Genomic DNA, 12,569 nt, shown 5'->3' on the forward strand with positions numbered 1-12,569 from the left:
CTAAGTGGAGTGCCTGTGGCCAGCCTGCGCTCCATCATGGTCTGCGTGAACTTTTTACTTTGTCCTGGTCTGGTGTGACCAGATTGCCCCAGTTGGTGCTTTTTGCTCCTAAGCGCTTTTGTACAATTTATTCTTTTAAAACATATAACTCAGGTTCTTCTCACTGGATGTTTGTCGTTTTGGTCTTGTTTTATTTATGTATTTATTTATGTAAATTAAGTTCGTTCTAACCAGGTGTGATGTTTTAGCTGTTTTACTGTTTCAAGTGTTGCAGAAATACTTTACGCAATGCCTCTTAAATTACGCCTGACTGCTCTATGCCAAGCTATCAGAGGGTGAGCACAAGTTAATTTTGGGTGTGTTGTGTCTTACCCTGACCAGGTTTGTGGTTCCTGCTTGATCAAAGTGCATACCTGGGTCAACCAGAAACTCAATTTCTAACAAGACCTTTACAAGACTTCCACTAAAACATAACGAAGACGCTCTGCAGCCTAACCCAATCCCAACAGAGGCTAGGATGAAGTAGCCTAACCCAACTCAAACAGAGGCCATAATGAAGTCCCCAGCACATGGTAAAACACAGAGTTCACCAACCGAAAAAGGACACAGTGAAAGTTGAAGCTTCAGTGTTTTGATATATGGTGATGCGGAATCCACAGGAGCGTTTACTATTGAGCAAACTTAGTGGCATATTTATACTTCCTGTGTGCTGAATAAGCGGCATTTTTGTTGATGCTAATTCAGCGCAAACTTAACTCCATATTTATATTTTGACACTAGACCCGTCTAGCATCAAAATATTACAGTTAAAGTCATTTTTTGGGATGCATAAAACCACCTTGCGTCAATGAGATGCAAGGTAGATGTTCCCATACAAAAAATGACACAAAGCCCCTAGCGCCTTATTTATCCTCCCGTGCTAAAAAGGTGCACAGGGGCCTAAATAATGGTGCTAAGCATGCTTAGCGCCATTATTTAACACCTGGGTCAGAGCAGGCATTAGGGGGACCTGTGGACCCATATCTCTGGTCAAACACCATGGAAAGAGCCCACATGTGCCCACTCGAAGCCACAGGGACACCCCCACCCACATCAGAGGATGGGGGACCTCATCCCAGGTAAGTAGGATAAGTAGAGGTAAGTATGTTAAAACATTTTTTAAAGAGCCATTAGGGGGCCTAAAATGCCCCCCTACATGCCACTGGGTGCAATAGCCATGCCCAGGGGACCCTTGTCCCCAATGCTGGCCATTGAGGTTGTGGGCATGACTCCTGTCTTTTACAAGACAGGAGTCATGTAGTATGGATGGTTTTGCGTCAGGAAATGATGCTAGGCTGGTTAAATTCACTTCTTTTGCCTATAACCAGCCTAACATCATTTTTTGGTGCAAAAACACCCTCCCCCATACCACCACCCCCACCCGGCTAACATAATTGTTCCAGACGCTAGCCCACCCTTTGCACCGGCTTGCAGGATTCCATCAATTTGGTGCCTGGCTGGCACTCTGAAATGACGCAAGCTGGTGCTATACTTTTTGACGCAAAACTGCGTTTGCGCAGTTTTGCGTCAAAAAGTTTAAATATGGGCCTCAAGGTACAAAAGGGTTACTAACATGTTATAAAAAAGCCAAAAATAAATAAGGTAAATATTTAACTGTATGAGCTGACTAATCTTTATTCACATATTGAGATCTGTGTGGCCAATTTTAAAACACTGTAAGGGCTTAGTGGCTGCAAGATAGGTGAAATAATTTCTAAAAGTAATAACCATTCTCGATAAGGACCTTTTTTTAATAACCCGTTGTTTCTCAAACCTCACATTAGGGACCACAAGTGCCTTATTTGAGCTGAGACTACTGTAACATATTAAACCTTTAATCTCAGCACTAGACCTCATGTTTTTTAGAGGCTTCGCTCTGGCAAGTGCCTCCTTGTAGGCATACGTAAGGTACACTTTGCTACACTGAAGGTGGTGGCAGTTCAGTGAGCAGTACATTTTGTCACCAAGAGCAAACACTGGCCACATTTGTCCTATTTTTTGTGTCACTTTAGTAATTACCCTTTGAAGCTAGATCTATTTACAGAATAGGTGTATCACACACAAAGGTATTCATAAGTGCACACTTAACTATCTAGCAATAATGTTGGGAGACCACAATGTCTACTTACAATCAGAGCACTGGAACCTCTAGGGTTCCACAACTCAATCTTTTTATGAGTATGCTATCAAATTCAGCAACTCTTTTCATTGTTATGTCTACTCTTTATACATCTAATTCTACTTTCAAGAAATACCTCAGACATTTCCCATTTAATTGTTTCTCCAATCTGTCCCATATAATTACTTCCCTAACTACTAGGAACTTTTTCATTCTACCTTCACTTCCTGAAATACCTGTAATATGCTACTTGATTCTTTGTGCATACTTATTCCTCTCTACATGGTAGTTTGTGATGTTGTGTAAACAACACTGGTTCTAGCCATCCTCACTCTGTATGATGATTTCTGTATTTAGGCCCACATCAGGTATTCTTATATTTAACCCAAATCATTTCTTTTTAATTATGAAACTCCAGTGCTGGTACTCTTGCAACCTAGCTTGCTTCTTTGTCATTTTTAAGTGTTCTGTTATTATTTTGCAGTTGTTTTCCTTTCTGTAACATTTCCTCACTTTGCCATCACTTTCACCATGTGTGTGTGTGTATGTGTGTGTGTGTGTATGTGTGTGTGGTTATGTGCATACTACATAAAACTACAAATAAACAAATAATCCTAAAATCTTTGAAGCAGGAGTCTCTAATCTGTTTCTGATGAAACTCATAGAAGGGTTTAGTATGTGAGCTCCATGACTTAACCAGCATTGTCAGTCAGACCCCATGCCCATGAGATTGACGGAAACTGTACACCTACTCTGTCACTGCAAATCAGGCATTACACCTAAGAGACAGAAATGTACACCTTCTTCATGACCGTTAGTTAGGCCTCAGACCCACTAGTAAGTATGTATGTTTGGGTGTTTCTACAGCTCGGACCCAGCATATAGCTGTATAGGTTTAAAGGCATAGATACAGTCTCTGAACAATTGGGGAAGAAGCTGCTTTCAGAGAGTGGAGGTGAACTGTTATTTCCTTGTAATATAGAATTCTTATGATCAAAAGAAACACACACTTACCCCATGACCGCTGGTCAGGCATTAGGTCCCAAACGCCAACATCAACAATAATACTGAAAGACTTCTATAGAAGGCAAATGTATGTATGCTTGAGGCTGCTCAGGCCCTGGGAGGCCCTAATTGTGGCTGTGCTACTAGGAGACACCTTGGCTGATCAGGCTAAGTTACAACAGTTGCAAGCTGTAACTGTTAGAGCCTCAAAGGTGCTGCCACAAGCAGCAACTATTTTCTGTAACTCAGGAGCATTTGCATAGCAAACTGTCCATGTTGCTCTGTTTCTGTTGCTACCTCTACCCCCTCTGAGGCTAGGGGACTATGTTCCTGAAATGGACAGCAATTGCCCAACTACCCCATGACTGCCAATTAGGCATCAAGCCTACGAGATGAAAAGAAATTCACATCTCCTCCATTACCACCAGTTAGGCATCAAGCCTTGTGAGGTACAAAAAACATGCACCGTCCCCATGACTGTCGGTTAGGCTGAAGGCCACCAGATGAAGGTATTCATATAGCACAGATACTCATTGATCTAACCACATACCATAGACAATGACTCTTGTTTACAAAAGTCTGTTGATTCCTCCAAAATGAAAGTCCACTTGTAGTGTCATCCAGCATTCATCTTGGCCATCCTAACATGAACGTATATTTGAATCTATTAGCTCACGTAAAAGTACTTAATGGTTTGCTTGAAAATGAAAGCCAGCAAGACAATCATCATATATGATTTGACCAGTTTTGTGATTAGAAGGAAGGTTCCTCTTTTTTAACAGTGATACATTGGAGATTCATGTGTCAATGGCAGGAAGGAGGAGAGGACACCATTGTGACCAGCTTCATCCATTCTCAAGGGTTTCAGAAAGTAAACCTTTATTTAAAAAGCATAAACCCAGTAAACAGTGACCAAGGATGCCAGTCTCCACTGAGACATATGAATTTCTGAGTGGTGCTCAGAACATCTCTTGACATGGCTTGTCTGGACTACTGCAGTATAATTTTCCAAACTATCCAATTCCAAAAATAAGCAATTATCAGAAAAGCCAATAGTTCTCTCCTGTCACACCTTGGAGCAGACATATTGGCTTTGCCAATGCTATTTTGCCCCTGGGTGGCCACTATGCGGTGGCCATCTTGGAATGTTTTATTCTTAAAGAAACTGTAGTCTAAGGTCGCTACTTTAAGGGCACATGTATGTACTGTGGCCCCCATGGAAATATTTTTTTTAAAGAAGGAAAAGCAAAGTCATTCCAAGATGGGCCACCATGTGTGCACACATACATGGTAGCCATCTTGGCATGATTTTCGTTAAAGTAAAGGACAAACAATTCCAAAACGTCCACACAAATGGGTGCGCACAGGCAGCTTCCTTAGAATGGTAAAAAAAATTTCAAGATGGTTACCCACTGATACAGCAGTTGAATGATAGAAACATCCAATCACAACACAGTGAGATAGAAATGATCCTTGGGTGGAACAAACAGGAATAGGGAGCAAGGAAGAGAGATACTCAAGACAGCCATCAAATCACAGCCAGGTGACTGACACAAAGCCCACTCTAAGTCTATGTTGGACAAAATGGGTTTTTGGAAGCATTGAGCTAAGGCTGACTGTAGGTGAGATCACTAAGGCCCCCATGTGTACGAAATTCCACATTTGCGATTCCTAAATAGCGAATCTGAAGAAATCACTATTTGGGAATCGCAAATTGGAATATACATAAATTGTGATTTCTTTATAGTGATTCCTTTGGAGTTGTAATTGTTATTATGAAATCACCATTTAGGAAATCACAAAATTGTGATTTCCTAGTAGAAAATCACAATTTTGGAAATCCTGTTTCCTGGTGCACAATGATGATGTCAGATTAGGAAGTGTATAAATATAGGGTGTGTCCACAAGACAGAGGCCAGCACTGGAAGTAAGTATTGCCCCTGCAGCACCGCTGCTACAGATTACCTCACCCCAGGAGAATACCATGGCCACAGAGGAGGGGAGCAAGGACTCAGGGTGCAGAAAGCTCAAAGTTTAGTTCACTGAGAAGGAGCTGAAGCTCCTGACAGAGGTATGTGTGGCCCATATGGAGCAACATTTTGGAAAGGGCCCCTTCTCAGTGCCACAGAGCCAAAATAACAGGATATGGACCACCATCCTGGAGAAGGTGAACTCCCTAGGAGTCACCCACAGGAGCATCCCTGGGATCTGCAAAAGATGGTATGATCTGAGGTCTCGTATGAAGGAGAAGCTGGTCAGCAGGATGGTAGAGGAATGTGGAACTGGTGGAGGACCCTCACAACACCTCTCGAACTCCCATGGAGACACTGATAGAGGGGACCTTGGAACCAGAGAGTGTAGTGGGAGTAGGTGACATCCACACCTATCCAACAGGCACCATCCACTGTAAGTCATCTTCCCTTCACTTATTCAACAAAACAGAATGTTACTAAATCCATATATCATACACACAGCATGATTAGGTCCATTGAGATGTTTGCCACACTCTGGCATTGCATCCTGGGGGTTGTAGTACACATCACCTGCTTGCTGAACTATGTGCTGATTACTACCACAACCGTATCCCTACAATATTAACCTGTTACAAACATGTGTAAAAGAGATACAACATCATACTGGTCAAACTGTAGCTATTTATTTACTCTAACTAGTTACATTAATTTATACAGATCACAGCGCAGATGTGCCATGACTCATTGCAGCCAAAGGGCCTACTGACACTTATGGGGTCATGCAGCACACAACACCACCACCAACCTCTCCACCCATCATTCCCAGCTCCTACTGGCAGGTGAGCAACCATATCACCTCTGCCCGATTTTGTGGACAGTGATGACGACCAATCACGGATCAGCGAACCCACAACATCAGAGGCCAAGACACACGGACAGCAAAGATCAGCAATCTGTAATAGGAACATGTCAGGCAACATGTTGGATAGTGCTCCTGTGTATGGTGGGTTGGAGCGGGCCATCATTTCTGTACAGCGCCTGTAGACAAGACAGATACGAACAGTTAGTAGGCTGCTGCAACGTATGTCTATGTTGCTGCAGAACCTGGAGAGAAGTCAGCACTGTTGACTAGTGGTAATGGAGAGGGAGCACCATGTGCAGAAACAGAGGCAGAGGCAGAGGCAGTACTTGACAAGGTTTGATTGCTTCACCTGGACCCTTAACCACCTGAAAGTAGCCACAACAACGCTAGCAAGGCGTACTGTGAACATTCGGATTGGCCTAGGGCAAGGCTGTCAGGTGGGCTTGTACTAGTGACCACAGCCCTAGAGACCATCCACACCCACAACCTCTGTGTCCCCAACATCCTGCCCCCACCTGAGAGCGAAGAGGGCTCTAGCCTCAGTGCCAAATTCGTTCATGAGGCATGCACTACCAGGTGTTCATGCAGACACACTTCTGGGACTGACATATCACCAGTTCCACATCCCAATGTTGCAGACAAAGCACCCAAACCCAGAAAGAAGTGAAGCACTGTACACTCAGAGGAATGAGTTGCATTAGTTTTGTTTTCCATATGTTACTTCTGTTGTACATATACTAACAATGTTACTTGCACAAGGATACCATCAATCCTTGAGTATTACCTGAATTAAAGGTGGTGTCTCAGTTATGCACCAAGCATTAGAATCATGTGTGATATCTCATTATTTGATTATCTAATTTGTTTTACCTGAGAAATAACTTGTGATCTTTGTGCATCAAGCACATCCCTCTGCTACATGTGTGCCCTCCTGCTGCACCTGTAGCGGTGGTAACTCATCATCAGAGTTGGTATCTGGCTCTATGGAGATGTTGTGCAGATCCTTCCTCATTGCAATATTTTGCAGTTTGGCACAAGTGGCAATGATCTTTCAGCAAGTATCTGGTCTGTACAACAGTGCCCCACTGGTTTTGTGGAGGCAGTGGAAACGGGACTTCAGAATCCCAAAGACCCACTCAATGATGGAGCACATTGCCCTGTGTGCCGGGTTGTATTGTCTCTCACTTCTTGGCCTCAGAGTCATGTGTGGTGGCCATAAGGCATATACACTGTCACTTTTAAAACATGAAAAGTAAAACCATTAGGTCACATTACACACACTGTCGAGGCCAATGTGTACATTGAGTGTGCAAATCTCTTAAAAAGCAGGAAACAATTGCCAAATTCTCCTTGTGATAGTCTGATGTGGATTCCACTGTAGCAGAACATTAATGAGTCATGGGTTGTGCCTGGTAATCTGGCCACAAGGTCTGTTATGATACAGAAGGCATCACACTACCTGCACATTAAGTGAGTGTGAGCTTTCCCTGTTCCTGTAGATGTATTCAGTTGCTGAGGGGGGACATATGGCAATGTGTGTGCCATCTACACAGCCAATGACATTGGGGAACTGTGCTACCCTGTAGAACATGAGTTTGGTTTGTTGCAATGTTTGGGTGGTATTGTGAACAAGATAGATTGGTTGATCTTGCTCACCATGATGTCAAGGAATCAGTGAAAGAACATGGAAAAGGCACTTTGTGACACCTCCCCCGGCCACTGCTATGACCTCCCTGGTAACGGCCCGAGGCTAAGAGGTGTAGACAACACAATACCTGCACATGTGGGTTTAGGGTTGCTTCTGAGTGTTGGGCCTGTAGCTGAGGTCGTAACTCAGCTATTAAATCAAGTATTACCTGGCTACACAATCTGTACTTATCAATTACCTCCTTCTCAGTCTGTTCAAACAGGGTGACCCACACCCTAAATATCCTCTCCTGTCTCTGCGTTACTGCCAAAATATGCATCCTCTCCTCCAAAGCATACAGTGCCACCACTGTAAAAGAGACTGATGCATTTAGGTGCCTTTTTATAGTTTGCACCTGGTTACCACCTGATCCGATTTAGTGGTAATAGCACTTCCTAAATGCCCAATTCGCAATTAGGAAGTGCTATGTACATGTGGTTAGGAAATCCCAAATAGAAAATCCCTATTTGCAATTTCCTATTTTGCGAATCACAAACTATGATTTTTACAGGGTAGAAATCGCATTTTGCGACGCCGCATAGGCCTTCTGTACATTGAGAAGGCAGTTTTGCATTTCTTAACAGCCTGATATTGAGATTCGGTCCGTTAAGAAATGCAAATTCCTTTTGTACATATAGGCCTAAATGACAAAACAGAAACAGGTGCCCTGGAGGGCAGTAGATAATCCTAGAATCCGGAATCAAGTTCCACACAATCCTGAGAGTGCAACATAATTATCAGTTCTTTGGGAAAACTTTCAAAGCCATATTGTGAAGGCATTCCTTCACTGGATATAGATGTAGTCATGAAGAAATACAGAAAATGGATGCAACATTACACTGTCTTCGTTCACACCTCATTCTCCACCAACTACATTGATTTGCAAGGTCTGCCATCACTTGAATCTTTCCCCATCTCTAATCACTGCAACTTTTGAAACCATTCCCCAAACCTATTGCATCCACGCTTAAGATCAGAGTGGGGTTTCAAGATAAGTAGGTGAACTTGTGGATATGTGGATATTCACAAACTACTAGTCAGCACATTCCCTCCCTGAACGCTCTTCCAAATCACTGTGAAGTGCAGAACTAAATTCCTATACAGGCTGGGAATGAGGAGGGAACATCCCCCAAATTGGAGGAACTATAAAGGGTGGACTTTTTGCAAGGAGAAAATATTTCCTTTGGTGAGAAGAAGAAAAAATGTAGGAAGTGAAACTGCACCACAATTAGGAATGTGCTTCATTTTCTGATCTGAAATTGTTTTCACAGATGAGTAACTTAAAACTCACAAAGAATTCTAGAGCTACTCCTGGAATTCTGAATAAATTGCAGCTTCCTAAGAGTAGTCCAGCAATTCTCTGTGAATTTCAAAATGGAAATTTACAGTAAACTTAGTTTATAAGACTTCTGGTTTTACTTTGAAAAATGAGTCTATGTACTGCATCATTTAAACCTGTTAACACACTGCATATTGTATTACAGAAATAAAATAAATAATTAACACGCTGTCATTGTAGGCATTACAATCAAAGTATGACACTTCTGTAAACGGTGACAGCCCATTTACATGTTTATATTGTTTTTTTACAGGCAAGAAGCTAAGCCTTTATCAGGTGTTAGCGCCTAATGCATATTCTCCTGTGGAAGAATTTGTACCTATTCTTCAAAAAACGGTGTCCTCTACACTCCATGAGGTACCTGAACTCGTGTTTTTTCTCGTGATTTTAGTTTTCATCATGTTTGTTAGATGCAACTGGAAAGGGGGGAATGTGAATGTGTTTTATTTACCTGCATAATTATGTGAACCAAAGGTGGCTATTCTTGGTTGTGAAGTGGAGGACCAGTGGTAATGTTGCTTGTTGCCAGGGGCATCAAGTTTGCTGTTTTAAATATACACTTTTTGTATTGGGAATGATTACATAGTTCCAACCACAAATCAGATGGCAAGCCCAGTCCTTAACTCAACACACCCTGAATAATCGTCAACCTAAAAAATAGGTAGTTAGCAGTAGAATCTCACAATGAAACCCATATTTATGACTGTAGTGAAGGGCTTTGTCTCAGTCTTGCACACTTGAGCGAAAGGGCTTCAGATCCCATTGTCTACCAAAAATGTCAGATCACCTGTTGTAACGGATGTATGATGGAACAACGCATGCGCCAACCATGCATACCTGAACAACGCTGTCGGAACAACAACCACGTTGTTTCCCCGCATGGCTTTGCCACGCATGCCTTTACAACGATTTTTCGTTGTAAAGGCATGCCTAGTAAAGGCATGTGTGGAGTGACATGCATGGTTTTTGCATGCCACCCCCTCACCCACCCTATAAACACAACTAGCCTGACCCCCCACCCACCCTAAAACACACCTACCTCGCCCCCACCCACAAAATTAAACTACCCGCCCCAAAAACAAAACTACCCGACCCCCCACTCACCCAGAGACCTAAAACCTACCCCAACCCCCATCTGCCCTAAAAACAACTGACCCCCACCGCCCCAAAAAAACTACCCCGCCCCTAAAAGCAAAATTACCCTGACCACCAACCCCCACCCCTAAAAACCTGAGCCCGCCACCTGCCCTAAATACAAAATTACCCCCACCCCACCACCGCCGCCCCTAAAAACCCACCCTAAAAACAAAATTACCCTGTCCCCTAAAAACAAAACTACCCTGACCTCCCACCCTGCCGCTTAAAAAACCACCCCACCCCTAAAAACTACCCCAATCTTCTCCCAGCCCCACTTACCTGACTGCATCCTACTCCAACCTCCGACCCAGCCCCTAGAAACAAAATTAGCCGAACCACCCCACCCCCTCTAAACACAGAATTACCCCGACCTCCCAGTCCATCCCTTAAAATCTGCCCCCCCCCACCGGCCCGTAAATTCAAAATTACCCCGACCCCCCACCACTGCCCCTAAAAACCTACCCCCACCCGCCCTAAATACAAAATTACCCCGGCCCTAAAAATAAAACTTCCCTGACCCTCCCACCCTAAAACCCCGCACCCCAACCACCCTAAATACAAAATGACCCTGATCCCCCACCCCTTAAAACCCGACCCCCCCACCCGCCCTAAATACAAAATTACCTCAACCCCCACCCCACCCCTAAATCCCCCTAAAAACAAAATTACCCCAACCCCCACCACTAAATCCCCCTAAATATAAAATTACCCCCACCCAGCCCCTAAAAACAAAATTAGCCCAACCTCTCACCCCTAAAAACTGGCCCCCCAGCCCCACTTACCTGACCACATCCTATACCGATGCAGACTCCCTTTTTCTCTGCCTTAACCACGCATGCAAGGTTAAAGCAGAGAAAAAGGGAGTTGTTGTTCCAGTAAGCGTGGTGATGGCGTCGTGGTAAATGCAACTCATTGCATTTGCCACGTTGCAAGTGATGTTTCCTGTTGGAACTGTACACTAATTTTATCTGACAAAATTTATATGTGACATTGCCGACTTCTACTCCAAACTTTGGGCTTGATTAAGAACTTGGTGGATGGGTTACTCTGTCACAACATTGACGGTTATCCCACCTGCCGAAATCCAAATCTTACAGGACAGAATGGGATTTAGATTTCGGCAGACGGGATATCCCTTACCGTTGTGACACAGTAACCCGTCCGCCAAGTTCTAAATCAGGACCTCTATCTGCATGCATGTAAAAGCAAATTGATTTTGTGATGTTGGTCAGATGGTTCTACTTGAGTTTGTCAAGATGGGAAAGGGACTCACATTTAAGGTAATAATAAAATTGTAGGCAATTGTTGTGGGAGAGAAATGCAACTTAAGATATCTGATACTCATTATTCTGAGCAAGAAAATGTATTCCATTACATGTGTTTTATTTGGTTTAAAGTGTCCTGTTCCTCTTTTTTTAAAATGAATATTTGACACTGCATTCTTCTTACCAATCTCCTTTTGGTGCTATTAAAATGGAGCTACAAATAATCCACTCCACTGGCATTGTGCGTGTGTACATCTTCAAATCATCCTGCTGAAAGAGGTTGTGATTTGTACTTTAGTTTTGTTGAAATGGGATGAAGTCTTTTTAAAAATAAAAAATGTAAAACAAAATCTCAGGAAGTGTCTAGAAGATGTTCTTAGGAAAATCCAAGTTGAAGACTGACACAAAAATAGTGAGCCAGCAGTCCTCAACAGCGGCTATAAATATGAGAACAGGAGAAGCGGAAATGTATGGGAGAGCGGGAAAAGCACACAGGACAAATTTAGGCCACTTCCTCATGCAATGGCACATACTGTTTCGGGTGTTGGGACCGCACAGGGTACACGCTTGGGACAGAGGGAATTAAAGGAATGAGTTGTTCTTATGCATTTCTGTTATTGTATCCTTGAGCTATTCTACTGAACACTATATTGTGTTTTGTTTTGATTTCAAGATCTCTTGATAGCATTGTTTACTTGTTATATATATGTGTCAGTGCAGTGCCCTGCTTGTCAAGGTATATGTAAACTGAACACCTGATAAAATCTGTTTGAAAAAAAGGCTGGACACAAGGATCCGTTAGCGGAACAATGAACATTAGATAAAAGACCAAATGGAAAAGAGGTATCAGTATTGCAGATACTCTCTTTTGCATTTGACCTAGTACACGGTTACAGTTTGAGTGATAGGGTGATAAAGGGATTTGTCAGAAATCATACAATGTTTGCCCAAATGACGTATTCAGGATCCAAATGAAGTCTGACAGTTCCAAGGGTAGCAGTTTGGACTTAAACTTTATATGGACAGTGAATTAACTTTGAGTACCATGGATGCAAACTTAAGGCTGATTTCACAAATCAACAGAGCACTGAGAGCCTGCTTCTAAAAGCTGCAGTTGCTGAGAAAAACCTTTCTGTACCAAGC

General features: G+C 42.9%; 1 protein-coding gene across 1 annotated transcript in view; it reads left to right on the top strand.

Annotated features, from left to right (window-relative positions):
- Window positions 1-12,569, top strand: part of VWA3A (von Willebrand factor A domain containing 3A) — a 541,655-nt gene that overhangs the window by 150,067 nt on the left and 379,019 nt on the right. The window contains exon 14 of the mRNA XM_069210293.1: window positions 9,278-9,381. Coding sequence (XP_069066394.1) covers window positions 9,278-9,381 — 104 coding nt within the window. The remainder of the gene's footprint in view (window positions 1-9,277; window positions 9,382-12,569) is intronic.

Source organism: Pleurodeles waltl, chromosome 10 (genome assembly GCF_031143425.1).
Source record: "Pleurodeles waltl isolate 20211129_DDA chromosome 10, aPleWal1.hap1.20221129, whole genome shotgun sequence".
In the NCBI taxonomy this organism is placed as follows: domain Eukaryota; kingdom Metazoa; phylum Chordata; class Amphibia; order Caudata; family Salamandridae; genus Pleurodeles; species Pleurodeles waltl.